The 17,512-nt window shown below is 53.4% G+C and overlaps 1 protein-coding gene across 1 annotated transcript in view; it reads right to left on the bottom strand.

The window, feature by feature from the left end:
• Positions 1-254: 254 nt before the first annotated feature.
• The window catches only part of CRISPLD2 (cysteine rich secretory protein LCCL domain containing 2), a 59,449-nt gene continuing 42,191 nt past the window's right edge, over positions 255-17,512 (bottom strand). Inside the window, exons 14-15 of the mRNA XM_075536878.1 lie at positions 14,883-15,016; positions 255-581 (exon numbers count right to left, since the gene is read on the bottom strand). Coding sequence (XP_075392993.1) covers positions 527-581; positions 14,883-15,016 — 189 coding nt within the window. The 3' untranslated portion in view covers positions 255-526. The remainder of the gene's footprint in view (positions 582-14,882; positions 15,017-17,512) is intronic.

Genomic DNA, 17,512 nt, shown 5'->3' with positions numbered 1-17,512 from the left:
CGCTGACCTGCAGGCTCCCAGCCAGGTCTCGCTGCCCCGTCTTCCTGATCCTGCCCTGTGTCTGACCAGCAAACAGGGGTCGGGACAGAAAGTTCTGTTGTTTGGCACCACCTTCCTAGTTGCTCCCTGAATTCCCACCACGCACCCCATGAAGGCCCTCAAATGTTGGGGTCTCCAAAACCTTTTGGTCCTCTGGGAAAGTTTGGACTCTCCCCTCCCAGCCCACCAAAGAACCACAAGAGGGAAGGGCTGCCTCAGGTGACTGCTCCTTTAAGAGATTGGGCATCCGGAAGGTGGGGAGGACCGGACCTTGGCAGGGCTCATCCCCCGATGTTCCACCTGCCCCCAGGATGCTGGTTCCTTGAGGCGAGGTACCACCCCGCCAGAGGTCACAGAGAGGCATGCCCACATGACACAAAGGGAGCTTCCCTGCTCTCTGCCCCACCCCCCACCCCCAAGTGACAACATAAAAAGCAAAACTCCCGAAGCCTTCCAGAGGGTGTCCTGGTCCCCTGGCGCTGGAGGTCTACTGCCTGACCGCAAAGATCCGGAAGGCCTTCCCATCACGAGGGGTTCTCAAGCTGTAAGACAAAGAGGGCTTGGTGAGACCGAGAGATCTGGAAAGCCGCCTCCAGGGACCCCATGCCCAACACGGGCTGGGAGGGGGAAGCCGGTGCCCCCACCCCCACCCCCGAGGGCGCTTCGAGAGGCTGCTGGAAGCAGCACCCAGGCTGAGCTTGGAGCAGCTGGCAAATGTCACCTTCTGCGTAAACAGGCCTCGGACTAAATCTAGGTCAAGGTTGTTAAATTATTTTCTTTTAGCTCCGGGATTGACTGGCCCCGGACTGTCTGGATTTGCCTCACTGGCAGACTTCTCTCCGCTCGCTCTTGGATACCACCTGTCAGCCCCAAGGGCGGCCATCTGGCAGACCCATTAAGAGGGTGGTGTTGTAAGTGATCATAAGGAGGCCCAGTGGCACAGGGGTTAAGTGCTGGCCTGCTAACCGGTGGTTGGATGGCCGGTTTGAACCCACAGGGCTGCTCCTCAGAGAGACACAAGGCCATCTGCTTCCTTGGAAAAGCCACAGGGGCAGTTCCAGCTGTCCCACGGGTCCCTGTGAGTTGGAATGGACCTGATGGCAGCAGGGGGTTGTGAGGATAGCGCTCATGGCTTCCTGCTGAGGGCTTCCTGTGCATTTGCTCCTGCTCCTGAAGGCTCTGCTACTGTCTTCCAAACTCCAAACTCACGGCCACCGAGTCCACACCGACTCACCGCCACCCCAGAGGACAGGGTGGACCAGCCCCAGGGAGGTTCTGAGGCGGTAACGTTCATGGGAGTAGAAAGTCTCATCTTTCCCTCGGTTTCAAACTGCCGACTATCTGGTTAGCAGCCCAGCGTGGAATCCACTAAGACCCCAGTTAACATAAACGGAGGCCGAGAGAAATTCAGGGATTCGTCCTGGGCCTCAGAGCGCAGAGGAGCTCCTGATGGAAGTGACCTCCTTCAGGGAACCCAAGACTTGGAAAAGCAGTGGCTTTATTGAGGGGTGACTCAGAATTAACTCGATGGCAGTGCGTTTGGTTTTTTTGAGATGCCCTAGTGGCAGAGTGAGTTACACATTGGGCTGCTAATCACAAAGTCTGCAGTTTGAGACCATCAGCCACCCCGCAGGAGACAGATGAGGCTTTCTACTCCTGTAGAGAGTTAGTCTCAAATCCACAGAGGTAGTTCTACCCTGTCCTAGAGGGTTGCGATGAGTTGGGATGGATTCGGTAGCAGAGGTTCAGGGAGGTATGTGCTGTTAGGGAGGCATCGGACCACGAACCACAAGGTCGACACTTCAAGCCTACCGGCCGCTCGGAGGTTGAAAGCTAAGGCTTATCTGCTCCTGTAAAGATTTGCAGCCTCGGATACCCACCTGGTGGCAGTGGGTGGGTCACTGGGGTCTATAACCAGCTGCCATTAAGTTGATTCTGACTCATGGCAGCCCCGTGGGGGCATGAGTAGGGCAGTCAGATTTTCAAAGGCTGGTTTCTCAGCAGTTGATCTCCAGGTCTTTCTTCTGAGGGTTCTCTGGGCGGCCTCCAATCTCCACCCTTTTGGTGGACAGTCCAGTGTCTGCACTGTTGGCACTGACTGCGGGCTCCTTACTGAGAGGTGACTTACCATGAATAGGCCAAGCCAATGATTTAAAACAGTTTTATAGGGCTGAGTGCTCACCTCCACGTGGAGTTTCAGACTGCTCCATCATCCCCCAAAGATCCCTCGCGCTCCTCCGTGTACAGTGGACCTCCACCCCGCCCCGCCCCCACCAACTTCTCTACTTCCTCCACTCTGTGTGTGCCTGTCTACTCTGAGCCTCCATCCACGGGATCCTTGCAGCCCGGGGAGCTTTTGTCTCTGGCTCCTTTCACTCAGCATCTCAATATTGAGCGGCATCAGGCTGTCCCAAGTGTGGATGCTCTGCCGGTGTTAGGACTGAGCAGGACTCCCGTCAGCCATTCATTTATCAATCAATGGGACAGCAGGCTCAATCTGCTTCAGGGCGATGACACAGAAAAGCTGCTATGGGCCTTCAGGAGCACAGTTTCCTGTGTGGATAGGTGCTCTTGGATCAGCACCAAGGAACGGGATTTCTGGGGTGTATGAAGGGGCTTCAGGAGCTTTGTGGGAAAGCGCCATTGTCTTGTTATTCTCCCAGACTCTTTGAAGCCGCCTACTATGCAAAGCTTTTGGATAAAACCACCAAACCTTAAGGCAAATATCTGCACCTTTGAGATCATCCATCCCCCTACTCCCTACCCACCCACCCAGCGATGTCTGGGGGTCCCAGTGTCTCCACACCCTCTCTCAACATTGGTCCTGGTCTGTCCCAGCCCCACCTACTCAGTGTGATGTGGAATCTCACTGTGACTTGAATCTGCGTTTCTCTAATAACCTAGTTAAGAACTAGGACAATGATTTGAGTAGACATTTCACCAATGAAGATAGACAAATGGCTCATAAGCACATGTAAAGATGCTCATTGTAACCAGTCATTAAACAATTCTAAAAGTTTTAATGACTCAAGTTTTCTAATGACTAGTCACACTGAGCATCTCCCACGTGCTTATTAGCCCTTTGTTGATCTTCACTGGCGAAGTGTCTATTCAAATCATAGTCCTAGTTATTAACTAGGTTGCTTTTCTTATTACTATTGAGTTGTAAGAGGATATATATATATATCTTTAGAAAGTTTGTGGGAGGAAAAAAAATCCATGATCTTTTAATACCATTTCCCCACAAACTTCTTAAGGCCTTCTATCAGCTATAGAATTAACGAGTGACCTTTTTAATTTCTTACTGGTGTCTTTGAAGACCAAAGCTTTTACATTTTAATGAAGTCTAAGATATCACCCTTTTCCCTTCATAAATGGTGCTTTTGATGTCATGTCTAAGAAACTATTATTTTAATCCAAGATCATGACAATTTCTACACTCTTCCTTCTAAGAAATTTATCGTTTCAGCTCTTGCATTTAGGCTTTGGATCCATTTTGAGTTCCTCTTTGTAGATGGAGTGAGGTAGGACCCAGCTTCACTCTGCATGCAGAGAGCCAGCTGTCTCACACTCTATGTTGAAATGACGGGTCTCTCTGTGATGAGTTGAACTTTCATCAGAGATCAATTGACTAGAAATATGAAGGCTTATTTCTGGATTCTCCAAATGTTTCATGGATCTATATGCCCATCTTTTAGTCAGTCTTGACTACTGTAGCTTCATAGTAAGCCTAGTAAGCCAAAGTGTGAACTTGAGTGCATCCCACTGGAATTTAGAGACCATCTCTAGAATAAATTTGATGCATGGAGCATAAAGGACTGCAGACCACTGTATTAGACACAGCACTGGCAAATATCAACAAATCATGGGACAACATCAAAATAACCATCTGATGAAGAAAGCAAAACATCATCAAAACACAAGGAAGAAAGAAATAACCAAACTAGATCATATAAGAGACTCTGAAACTTGCTCTTGAACTTGGAGTTGCTCCAGCAAGTAGAAGAAATGGTGAAGTAGATGCTGAGCAAAATATTTCAAATGATGGCTTGAGGAGACAAAGCAAAATATTATACTGAACGACCATGAGTTCAATATGAAGAGAATTCATGCTTGGCATTTTTTCCCCAAGATGCAAGAAAACCTCAAGACCTGAGTTGGAATATCGAAGGATTCTATGGCCATAATATGGAATGGCTCGGAAGCACCAAACGGCGCTGATGGAAAAATACAGAGTCACGGACTGAAAGGAATTGACCGATGCTCAACCATTTTGGGAAGAGCCTGCAATCAAGAACCAATGGTGCTGATCGAAGAAGTACAAGCTATGCTGAAAGCCGTGGTGAACAACCAGCTCTGGGGCTTAGTGGATAGCGGTCGGGTGAGAGGTTTCAATCCACAGATGCAACTCTGCCAGGGCTCACTCGTCCACGCCAGTCACTGGGAAGAGCACCATATTCGCTCCTCTTCCAAAGAAAGGTCATCCGACAGAGGGCAGACCTCATGGAACAATATCGCCAATATCCCATGGGAGTCAAACTTTGAAGAAATTTTAAAAATGGTCGCTGCAGTACATCAACCTCTAGACAGTCAAGCAGGATCAGAAGGAGGTGTGGAAAGGGGGGTCTCGCAGCTGATGTCAGATGGATCTGGGCTGACAGCAGAGAATGCCAGCAAGATGCTTGTGTGTGTGTTTGATGGTGGACCATAACAAATGATGGGGACGTTGTAAAGAATGGGAATTCCAGAACTCTTACTGTGCTCATGAAGAACCTGTGCCTAGACCCAGAGACAGGTGCTTAAACAGGAGAAGGGAGTCAGTCCTACATGGTTTAAAATCAGGAGAGGTAGGTACCGGGCTTCCATCTTCTCACCATATTGACTCAGTCTCGATTCTGAGCAAATCATCCGAGAAGCTGCATTATGTGAAGAAGAAGTTGGCGTCGGGATGGGAGGACGGCTCGGCAACAACCTGCTAACTGAAGGTGAAGAAACCTTGCTTGCTGAAAGGGAAGGAGTTGAAGTGCTTATCGACGAAGACCAAAGGCCATAGTCTCTCATGTGGCTCACACTTCAAGGGAAAGGAAACAATAATCCTCACAACTCCACCAATGTCAATCTGACATTGACTTCTATAAGACTGATCCGACGTCGCATTATGGTCAACAGAGGTAATGTGGTCAAGGGTAGCATTTTACTTGGATCCACAGTCCACTCCTCTGGAAGCAGAAGTCAAGAACCCAAACACCCCTCAGGAATGATATTGAGAGTAGCGATACCAGGGGGCTGAGGGGAAGGTCGTGGGTAAGGAAACCGATCACAAGGATCTACATATAACCCCCTCCCAGGGGGGCGGACAACAGAAAAGTGGGTGATGGGAGACATTGATCAGTGTAAGACATGAAAAAATAAGAATAATTTCTAAATTATCAAGGGTTTGTGGGGGAGGGAGGGAAAAATAAGGAGCTGGCACTAAGGGCTCCAGTAGAAAGAAAATGTTGTGAGAATTCTGAGGGCAACAAATGTACAAATGTGCTTGACACAATGGATGGATGGATGGATCATGATAAGAAGTGTACGAGTTCCCAATAAAATGATTAAAAAAACAAAACAATGTGTTGTGTTGGGATGGGACAAATCTACTGCAAAAGACCTTCTCAAAGGGTGAAAACAATAAAGTGTCACTTGGCGGGCCGAGGTGCACATGGACCCAAGCCAAGGTCTTTCAAACCCCACCCCCCCACCCCCCACGGCCTGGGAAAGCTGGAGAAGAATAGGGAGACCCCAGAAGGAACGGTTGAAGAATTGAATTATGAGGTTGGCAAAGAATGCTGGATATACCACAGACTGCCAGAAAAAAAAAAATCTGTTTAGGAAGCAATACCACCAGCATGCTCCTGGGTAGAAAGAATGTAAGCCTTCCTTCACATTCTTTGGCATGTGACCGGGAGAGACCAGTCCCTGGAAAAGATCATTAGGCTCGACAAAGTCCCGGGTCTGGACACTGTGGCTGAACCATGGGCCCGGGCACAGCGACAGTGGTGAGGATGGCGCGGGACCCGGCGGTGTTCATTCTGCTGTACACGGGGCAGCTGGGAGTCAGACCGGGCTGACTTGCCACAAGATGGCAAGTTGTCGGAATCGGGATGAGTGGGTCCTCCCTCTTTGGTCATTGTCATGCTCGTCCCTCCTTACACCAGAGCGCCAGGGAGGTGTGGGGACTTGACCCCATCTACTAGGACCATCCCAGTCTCTCCTTCTCTGTGACATCTCTGACTAACCTCCTGACCCACCACGAGGGCCAGCTCCATCTGGCTCTCCCCAAAGGGGCACCACAGATGCTGCCACCGCTTCTGAGGACGCCCACAAGGGTGGCATTGTCCCATGGGAGCTGCTGGTGCTCAGAGCATGTCCTGCCCTGGTGGATGTGCTGGCCAATGGGGCTGAGGGGGGTGGGAGAGAGGGAGCCGGCCTAGTGGAAATGCCACACTCTCCTCCGCTCTCCCCAGGGTTATGCATTCAACACCTGGGTGAGCAATCACAGCCGTTTGCCCCCTGCCAAGGTCATACAGACACTCTGTACCTACTGCCCCCACATATGAGAACGCACTTGTACAGCAGATGGAATGTGTCTCTCAAACAGGTCGGGAGCTGTCCTAACCCCTGAACCTGTGGGCCTGACCTTGCTTGGAAACAGGGTCTTTAATGATGCCACCAGGGAACAGGAGGCCACCCTGGAGTCTGTGGAGTCTGGACCTCGTCCAAGTGGCAGCTTGTACGAGAGAGCAAGCCCACAGACAGACAGACAGACAGAGAAAGAAGGGCCCCCTGTCTCAGGTTGCAGGTGCCTGGGAAGGAGCCCCCTGGTGCTGCCCTCTGAAACTGTAAGAATAGAAATCCCTGTTCTTTAGCACCCTCCCCTTGTGATGCTTTGTTAAGCCAGCCCTGTGAGACGCAGACAACTCCTGTGCTGTAACTGGTTTCCTGCTGAGGAAGGGGGGGGGGGCGCGCGCGCACACACACACACTGCCATGGAAGTCACCCTGATTCATGGCGACCCTGGAGGGCAGAGCAGAGCTGCCCCTGTGGGTTTCCGAGACCTTAACTCCTACGAGAGCAGAAAGAACAGCTGACCTTGCGTTCAGCAGCCCGATGCACAGCCCACTCCTCCAGCTCCAGGGCTCCTCCCTACAGAAGACTGTTGCCATGGAGACCAAGATAGATGTTCAGTTGCTCTGAGCCTGTGCACACAGTGCGGCAGATGGTGGGCTGACCTGGGGGCTCCCAACCCCTGTGTGCATGCCCAGTGGCTGCGCTGGACCAGAGCACAAACATACTCAGGTTTGTGACAGCGTTCAGGCTGTCTTCCATCAAGGTGATGCCAAGTGACAGCCTGCCAGTGATGTACCAGGCTGCAGGCCGCCAGAGCGGCTGGCTCCACCATAGGGCTTTTACTCTCAGCAGGTGTCGTGGGGTGGGCGGGGGGGGGGGCTGGGGGCAGCCGGGGAGGTCTGAGATCCAGGGGTAGTGTAAACTCAGGCCTCCCTGGCCCGGGCCTCTGCTCTTCCTCCCGTCCCACCCAGGCCTCACCCTCTGCACTCTGTAGTCCTACCCGGCCTTGTTTTCTCCTTTCCCCGGGCAGCTGTGAACTTTTGGCTACCCTAGGGCTGAACTTTGGAAATGTGTATCAGATGGGAGCGCACAGCGAGATGGGCCTGCGAAGAGGAGACAAGAGCCAAGACACACACAGCCGGCTGGGGGGGGGGCGGGGGAGGCTGCCCAGAGCTGGGGTTCTCCCCCTGCCCTGCTGGTTCCGGAGAGCTGGGATCCAAAGGCCCTCCCTCCACAGGATGGGCAGGTCACAGAGAGCAAGTGACAGGGTGGGGAGGGGGTGGCTGTATCTCCTCTGATGGACTACAGGGAGAAGGAAAGAGGGGAGGGAGGGGGCAGGGAGAGCAGCTCACACAAGAGCTCCCTTGTAGCCTGGGGAGGGGCTAGAATGGCCCTGGGAGTGGGGGTTCCCTCTCTCTGATCTGTGTGTGCTGAGCTGTGTGACAAAGACACTCTGGGAGTGAGTGACAGTGTGTCTGTAGCCTCAGGCATGGTGCCCAGTCCAGTCCTGCTCAGGGATGTCCATGCTTCCTCCTTCCAGGGGCCCTCAGCCCAGGGCTGCAGTGTGTGAGACAAGGAAGAGCTCTTTCCTTCCACCTGGGAAGGCTGGGCACCAACTAAGGGACACGGAAGAAGAAGAATCGGTGCATCTGAAGGATGGTGAGGAATTTTGCAAGTCCGAAGGGACCCACAGATCTGTCTTAGAGGAAGTGCACCCAGAAGGCTCCTTAGGAGCAGGATGGCACGTGGTCAGGAGAGACCGGGTCCCTGGAGAAGGACATCGTGCTCGGTAAAGCAGAGGGGCAGTGAGACAGAGGAGATGGATGGGCACCGTGGTCATCAGCTCAGACAGATGAACATTTGTGAGGATGGCCAAGGACCAGGCAGCATTTGTCTGCTCTGTTGTCCACAGCTGACCACAGCAAGATCTATTCCCCTATCACAGCGGTTCTCCACCTGCGTGACCCCTTTGGGGGTCGAACGATCCTTTCACAGGGGTCGCCCGATTCAGAACAGTAGCAAAATGACAGTGATGAAGTAGCAACGAAAATAATTCTATGGTTGTTGGGGGAGGGGAGGCCACCACCACATGAAGAACTGTGTGAAAGGGTCCCAACATTAGGAAGGTTGAGAACCACTGCCCCATAATAAACACTCTTTGTGCTGGAAACCGACATGCTTTCCTATTGTCAGCTTCCCGCTGCGTCCCTCTTGGGCGGGTCTGTGCTCCAAGTCCAGTGTCTGGGGTAAGGGGGACAATGGGGGCCCACTCTGAGTTTAGAAGTGGGAGCAGATGGCCAGGGGTCAAGTCCTGCTCCCAACTGCCCCACCCCTGCTGGCTGGCTGGGCAACCTTGGGCAAGTCACATCACCTCTTGGTGCCTCCCTTTCCTTGTCAATAAAATGTGAGATGATGGTCCCTGTAGCAGGGGTGCTGTGTGTACAAATCTTAGACCAGAGGGGATGGGTGGAGGGAGGGACCACTTTTTCCACCAGTGGTTCCAGAGGGCCGGGCTCTGTCCATCTGGGAGTGGCACCTAGCTCACAGGAGCCAGGAAGAGCAGTGTGACAGGCATGCAGATCCCTGCCCTGGTGAGTCCCTCACTAGCGAGTCCACCAAGGCAGCCACCCACGACAGGTGGCTTCCCAAAATGGGACTGGTCCAGCCGAGGCGAGTGTCAAGTGCTAGGACACAGGCTGAGATGAAGAAGAAAGAGGAGTGGCGGGGAGACAAGCCAAGCTTGTCATGAACATCTATCACAGTGGACGACATATTGCAAGGCTGCTGTGTTGGCTGTAAGAGCGGACTTCATCAAGATTGAGGGGGAAAGCCCAGGAACTTTTCATTCCACTTTAAAGCCCCCTCATCCAGTCAAAAGTCTCCTTTCTGTTTCCTTTTGCTTCGGTGACTGGAATGTTCCACGCTGTGTCTGTGGCTCTCAGATTTCTAGGGGATACAGGGCATTCAACTATAAGCCTCTTGAGGGCAGGAGGTTTTTCTCTCTTCTGCTCCCTGGTGGGTCCCCAGCACCCAGGGCAGCACCGCATACGGCACTTGGTCCTATAAACGTTAGCTGAATGGAAAGCCCGCCCCCACACACATCTGTATGTTAAGTATATTTTTTTTAAGCAAGTGGTCAAGAATGTTCTGTCCCTGTCAGTACATTTCCCAATGTCCTTACGAAATCTGTCTTTAGGAAGTGGGGCTGGTCGGAGAGAACTCCCTGGGCTGAGCTCAAAAGGGTGCTCTGTTTCTTCCTGAGAAGGTTCTGACAGACCCCAGCCCCGAAGGCTCCCCACTCCCCCCAGCACCTTCTCCCTCCTCTGCTGTCCTCGGTGTGGGCTGGGGCAGGAGAGAGGAAGACACGCCCCCTCATTTGTGGTCCTAATTCCGTACAGCCCCCTTTTGACACCTTCAGGAAATCCTCTCTGGAAAAAAGACTTTGCTCAACCAAAGCCACTTTGAAAGCAGAAGCAACCCTTGACCTCAGAGCCCTGTTGGTTTGTTAGCTTGAAGGAGTGCCTAAATTTAAAGCCCACTTTGCCAGGAACCAGCCAGCATGAGCCCAGTGCCCACGGCTCCCTTGGGGGAAGTCCTTTGGGGCAGAACCACCCTCTGACCCCAGGGCCCTGTTCCCACACTCTCCTCATGAGAACAAGCTCGGGGAAAAGTTCTCAGTTGAGAGGGATGCCAAGGCTGTGCTCCAGCCCCTCTGGAGCAGCGCCCCCTTACCAGGTATGACTCTGCTGGAGTCTTCTCCGTCTAGAGCACCACCACCCCACCCCACCCCCACCGACAGGGAGGCTGAGCTTGGGGAGTGTGCTCCTACTGCTGCCGTGACCTCTGCTTTATAGGTCCTCATGGATGCCCAGTCTCATGAAGAAGAGTCTGGCTCATGAAGGGTTCCTGCCAGGTCTGGAGCTTGTCTGATCACACCTGTATGTATGATGGATGGATGGGGTGGATAGTCGGATAGGAGGAAGGATGGGGAAAGATGGGCCATGGGGGGTGGGTGGATGCTGGTGGACATATAGATGGATAGATGGATGATGAGTAAATGTAGGCATGGATGGATGGGAGAAAGACAGATATGGATGGGTGAGTAAGTGTGGGCTAGAGGATTTATAGATGGATGGATGCATGGATGGGGGAATGGATGGATGGATACATGGATGGATGGGAGAAAGACAGATATGGATGAGTGAGTAAGTGTGGGCTAGAGGTTTTATAGATGGATAAATGCACGGATGGGGGATGGATGGTTGGATGGATGGATAGATACATGGATGGATGGGTGGATGGATGGATGGATGGATGGATGGTTACATGGATGGGTGGGTAGATGAATGGGTGGAGATGATGGATAGATGGATGCATGGAGATAGATGGGCAGATGGATAGAAAAGGACAGATAGGTTGATGAGTGAGTGAACTGGAGGATGGATACATGGGTGAGTGATGGATGGAGATAGATATAAGAGGACAGAAAGATGGATGGATGAGTGTGGGCTGAAGAATGGGTACAAAGATGAAAAAGTGGATTCCTATAAGACACCTTGTCCTTCTTCCTAAAAGAGACTGCATCTATGCCACTTGGCCATACTGGAAAAGAACCACAGCTTCCTTAAGTTCAGAGTGGACCTTGGAAGCTTTGCAGCCAGCTACAAGAGCCCCCAGACCTTATTAGACACTTACTGCCAGTCACTGGGTTAGGGCTTCGCATACATGGCCCCATTTCAACCTCACAGCAACCCGCTTATAGAAGAGAGGCAGAACCTCAGAAACACTGTGCTGGTCCAAGATCACCCCACTGGCAAACAGCAGAACAGGGTCCCAGATACCATCAGGCTCTGTGTGCCCCCCGCCTTAGCCACTGCCATTCAGCCAATTCCAACTCACAGAGACCCTATAGACAGAGTAGAGCTGCTCCCTAGGCTTTCCAAGACTGTCAGTCTTTACAGAAGCAGACAGCCTCGTCTTTCGATCACAGAGCAGCTGGTGGGTTTGAACCTCCAACCGTGCTTAAGCAGGGCTACTTATCCTGAGACACCAAAAATCAAACTCACTGCTTTCGGGTCGATTCTGACCCCTAGCCACCCCATAGGACAGAGTAGAACTGCCTCTGTGGCTTCCCAAGACTAATTCTAAGAGAGGAGAAAGCCTCATCTTTCTTCCCCCACCCCGACCCCGGAGCAGCTGGTGGTTTTGAACTGCTGACCTTGCGGTTAGTGGCCCAACACATAACCACTGCCCCACATTACAGATGAGGAAGCAGATACAGACACGGTGATGAACTTGGCCAGGCACACTCAGCGTCCTCACCCAGAATGGAGGAAGATGGGGATCAGAGGAGGAAGAGAAGCAGTCATGACGAGAGGGTGTGTGCCGGGGGAGGGGGGGTGGGGAGAGGAGGTGGGGTTGCAGGAGATGCTGTGGAGACTCACAGACACATGGCCTCCCGGACGCAGCGAGCATCGGGGACAGGGCGCCCCTGTGGGGTGTAAGCAGCTCACACTCAGCTGCTAACCCAGGCATGCTGCCAAAGACAGGCCTGGTGATCCACCCACTCTGAAAAGGCAGCCACCGGCAGGTCTAAGGAGCCCAGTCCTACTCTGACATACGGGGCCTCCCGGAGTGGGGGCTGTCTCCATGGTAATGGGTACTGCTGATCTTCCTGTGGGGGGGCTGGGGGAGGGGAACCTGCAGAAGCAACAGGAATGACTCAAGGTCCCACAGAAGAGAGAGCAAGACAGGCCCGTGGGAGTGGGGTGGGGGGCTGGGAGTGAGAGAGAAGCCACCCTGGGTGTGTGTGTGGGGGGGGGTTCTCCAAAGCCCCCCTGAGAAGCCACACAATGACACCACTGTCCCTCATCCCGCAGGGTGACTGAGGTGATGGGGAACAAATCCTGGCCCTTCCCAGGTAGCAGGCTTTCTCCTGGAGGGCCAATGACAGAGCGTGCTCTCCAAAGGGGCATCCAGGGACTCCCGGGCAGCCCGGCCAGGAAATACCACTCCATCATGGCTTCCTTTCCTCCCCTTGAAACTGGCAGAATGTCCCTTCGCCAGAGCGTTTCCTGAACAAAGGCAGCAGAAGCTGGAGAGAAATGTGCACGTGCGGTCTGGTGGGGCTGCAGGAGGCCCTGGTCAGGGCTCCCGGCTAGGATGCAGGCCTGGGCAGGACTGGATGCTCATGGACAGGGTTGACCCCGGACCTGTTTTTCTTCCTTTCATCCTCCTCTTCAAAATCGGACCCTCACAGAAGGCTGAGGGCTCTCCCTCGCCTGCTTCACAGACAGAGGAACTCGGGCTGGGGATGTGGTATCTTGTGAGGGTTGCTCCCTCGAATAGCGAAGAGGAGTGATGCGGGGCAAAGGTGCAGAGGCAGCCCTCTGAAGAACAGCCTAGATGGGCACCCCCACCCCAAGAAGTTGGCACAGTGTTCCACTCTGGGATTTCTCTTCTAGGGACCCCAGCTGACAACCGCAGGAGCACAGGTTTTCGGAGCCATGTCCATGGCCGTGATGGAAACAGAGAGTCCGGGCACAAACATTTGTCCTTGCGGGTGAAGGGGAGTCAGTTCTGACTCACTGAGATCCGATGAACAAGAGGACAAAGCACCGCCCGCCAGGCCCGCACCGGCGGCACCCCTGTGGTCATGTGGGAGCTGCTCACCACAGGACGAGACACGCAGGCTCCCAGCCTGCCTCTAAGGAGCATTCCGGCTGCACTTTGCCCCTGGTGTTTACTCCGGTCACTCACCAGGTTGCACTGATCTCAGTAAAGCTGCCCAGCCATCCCTAGGGAAGACTAGTGTGCCCACGTCACAGAGGGGGAAATGGAGGCTTGGGGAAACCTGCTCCTGTTATAAAGCTTGGGGAGGGCAGGGACCAAGTCTGTTGAGCTCACAACTCTCAGCTCCTACTGATGTTATCACTATAATTTGACCTGCTTTGTTCTTGTAAAAGAGAGATAGAACAGCACCCGCACACAGAAAGGGCTGGAAGGATTTACAAAACCCAAACCCATAGCAATCTGGTCCATTGAAACAGCGGCCCTATAAACCAGGCGTCCTCAAACTGCAGCCTGCAGGCCACACGCAGCCCGCTGAGGACATTCAGTCGGCCTGCCGGGTGTTTTTGCCCCGTTTGTTTAACTTCAAAATAAGATATGTGAAGTGTGCATAGGAATTTGCTCATAGTTTAAAAAAAAAAAAAAACAAAACAACTATAGTCTAGCCCTCCAAAGGGTCTGAGGGACAGTAAACTGGCCCCCTGTTTTAAAAGTTTGAGGACCCCTGCTATAAACACACCCAAACCAAGCTCACTGACACCGGGTCAATGCCGACTCACGACAACCCCCCTGTGCGCTTCGGAGGCTATCAGTGCTTATGGGGAACAAAGCCCCATCTGTCTCCCACAGAGCTGCTGGTGATTTCGAACTGCCCACCCTGCGGATCGCAGCCCACCGCACACGGGAGAGTAGACTGCTCCCTATGGTTTCTGAGGCTGGACCTCTTCACAGACTGCCGAAAACACACACCGACCTGTCCTGGAAGAAGTACAGCCAGTCCGCTCCTTAAAGGCAAGACTGAGGAGACTTCCCCTTGCATCCTTTGAACGTATTGCCCCGAGAGACCAGTCCAGGAGAAGGGCTTCCGACTTGGTGGAGTAGAGGGGCCGTGGAAGTGAGGAAGGCCCTCAAGTGGCTGGAACAGTGGGCGCTGCCCAGGAACCATCGTGGGGGCGGCACGGGACCTGGCAGTGCTTTGTTCTGTTGTGCATGAGTTGCTGTGGGTCAGAAACGACCCAATGACACTTAACAACAACAACAAATCCGTATGGGAGCAGACAGCCTCATCGTTCTCCTGCCGAGCAGCTGGTAGGTTTGAACCATCAACCTGGTAGTTAGGCAGCCCAGTGCTTAACCCACTGTGCCACCAGGGCCCCTTGGCTCAAAGGACACACAGCTGGACAAATCGGTCAGCAGGCCCATTGGCTGATGGGTTCCAGAGGGTTATCTCTGAGCTCTGCCCACCATTTCTCAATGTTCCACAACAGCCCACCTGCGTAGTTGAAAGGGAAAACGCCCCCTTCTGAAGAAAGACAGTGAGGGGGAGAGAAAGAAGTAGACCGATGCTGGGTGTCCCCAAGGGAACAACCCCCCTCTTGCCCCAGGTCCCCTGAGCGGCCACCATGGCTGCCCTGGGTGCCCAGAGCCAGAGCCCACCCTACCTTTCTGACTGGACTCCATTCCTGAGCGAGCCCACGTAGTTGCTCTTCTTGTCAACGGGCATCAGGTCCACATAGCCCCCGCGGTCGTCCCTGATGACGCCTGCATGCACCGCTGTCCGGCAGATGCTGGAGGACTGAGGACAGAGGGAGCTGGGGTCAGTGTCAGCCTGGGGAGCTGGGAATGGGCCTCGCTGGCCCCTGCGGTGGAAGGGCTGTGTCCTCCACACAGACGCGACCACATTCCCAAGCCCCGGAGACTGTAGCCCTGCTCGTATTACAGAAAGGATCTTTGTAGACATGGTTAAGGTGAAGGTCTCCATGTGAGACCTTCCTGGATGGGCAGGGTTTCACCCCACAGCAGGGGTCAGTCTACGAGAGGAGGGCAGGGAGGGCTAAGAGGAGACCCACAGGCAAAGGCCATGTGAAGATGGGGGGGGCAGGCAGAGATGGAGGCCAAGTGAAGTCTATGCTTGATGGGAGCTCCTAGAAAGGCTGGGTGCCTTGGAAGTAAGGCCTGGTGATCACCTTCCAAAGAATCAGACCTTGGGAACCCTGCTCTTCGATGTGATGTGGAAGCAGAGACTAGAGCCATCTGATGGGCTCAGTCCTGCAGTTTGATTGGGGTGCTGGAGAGAGGGACAAGGACGCAAGAGCTCCAAGAGGAAGTGGGGTGCCCACATGCTGTTATTTAGGGTGGGGGTGGGAGGCTGCAGCCACTATCAGGAAACAAAATGCGTACAAATGGCTGCAGGGAAAACCCATTCACTCTGTTAACGTTTGACCAAACCACCATAAAAAGTCCAATTTTTTAAAAAAGAAAGCAAAACAAGTTTGATGGTTCTGTAAACTGTTAACCTGCCTGACTGCTGAGCCAAAGGCTGGGAGTTCTAGTTCATGCAGAGGCACCAGGAAGAAAGGACTGGCAACCGCTGTAAAAAGAATCAGACATGGATCGAACGATGGGCTAGATGAGGAGACCATGTCAGGAAGTTGGCATCTTCCCAGCTCAGAAGGCAGGAAAGGGAAGGAAAGAAGGAACGGGGGTTAGGAAACTCCGGGAAGAGGTGGGAAGAGGGATGCTCAAGTAGACAGGCGGCCTCAGAGGACACGAGCAGCAGGAATCGTTGACAGGGAATGTCATGCCCTTTGTAAACTTCCACCCAGATCACAAACACACAGTAAACACGCAAAAACCCGCTGTTGAAAACCCTACTCTGAGAACTCCCAATAAAACAATTAAGAAACAAAAATAAAAAACTTAAACAGAAGACAAGAGAACCCTGCCCTGAGTCTCTGGGAGGCCCTGGTCCGTGGCAGCTCAAAGGCAAAGGGAGTTCCTTGAGATGGTGCAACCTCCTGACGCCGCGACCCTTTCATGCACTTCCTCCTGGGGTGGTGACCCCCCCAACCATGACATTATTTTCACTGCTACTTCATCACTGTCATTTTGCTACTGTTATGAATTGGGCGACCCCTGTGAAAGGGTTGTTTGACCCCTGAAGGGGTCATGACCCACAGGTTGAGAACCGCTGTGCTACAGGAAATGGAGTCCCAGGGGCTTGCTCCACTGGTACATGGACAGCATGCTGGGCGAGGACAAGGAGGGAGGGGACCCTTGGACTTGGGTCCGGGGCTGGTACGTGCATCTGCGGGTTCTGCTCAGACCTCATCTTTCTTAGCACCGGGACCCTGGGGGCCAGTGCAGCAGGAATTTCAGAGACAACATCATGCTGTGGACACTGCGAGCCTGAAATCTCACCTGGGCCAGATCTTTCTCACAAGATAGCACCACTTACCAATGCACACACCGCACACCTGCATACCTGTACACCTTGGTGCTGGGCGGCCCCCGCTTCTCTTCCTCCCTTCCTTCCATTTACCACCTGCCTCTCACCAGACTTCTGTACCAGGTACAAGGTGTCTCCTGGAAGCTTACTAGCCTCCAGGTCAGCCAAGCAGTGCTGGGGCTTGACAGGTGAGCCAGGTGTGTCTCCATCAAGTATCGGCTGCCGGTGACTTAATTTGAGCCTGACCCTGCGCTCTCAGTCCTGAGCGGGGATGATCTTGGGAATATCTGAGCACTGGATGTAGAGACCCCGTCCTCAGTGCTTCCCATGCGCAGATATCAACCTCGAAACCTAACTCACTGCCACTGATTCAATACCCACCCATAGCGACCTGATAGGGCACAGTAGCACTGGCCCTGAGGGACACCCTGACTGTAGTGCTTTATGGAGCAGAAAGCCTCATCTTCCTCCTGCAGCTGGTGGTTTCAAACTGCTGACCTACATGCCCAGTACTCCCTCCAAGGGACACCAGAAAGACGGAATATGCTAACGGGCTTCACGGGGGGCTGGCACAGGGTCATTGCTCAATAAACGCTAGCTCATGGGCAAACATCCCTGCCATCACCGTCGACACCATGTGCAAAGGGACTTCCATCTCTAACCCAGTGGCCCTCAAAGTGTGTGTCCTGGATCTGCAACCCCATCTCCAGGGAACCCCTCCCCAGACCCACTGACTCAGGAATGCTGGGCTGGGCCAACCCAGCTGCAACACCTGCTGGATAGGTAAGAGACCTGAGATGACAGTGGGGAAAGGACTGGCTGGCACCCCACAAGCGAGGGGCA

The sequence above is a fragment of the Tenrec ecaudatus genome, chromosome 18 (assembly GCF_050624435.1).
Source record: "Tenrec ecaudatus isolate mTenEca1 chromosome 18, mTenEca1.hap1, whole genome shotgun sequence".
Lineage (NCBI taxonomy): Eukaryota > Metazoa > Chordata > Mammalia > Afrosoricida > Tenrecidae > Tenrec > Tenrec ecaudatus.
The sequence above is the reverse complement of the archived record's forward strand: the minus strand, read 5'-3'. Positions and strand labels throughout refer to the sequence as shown.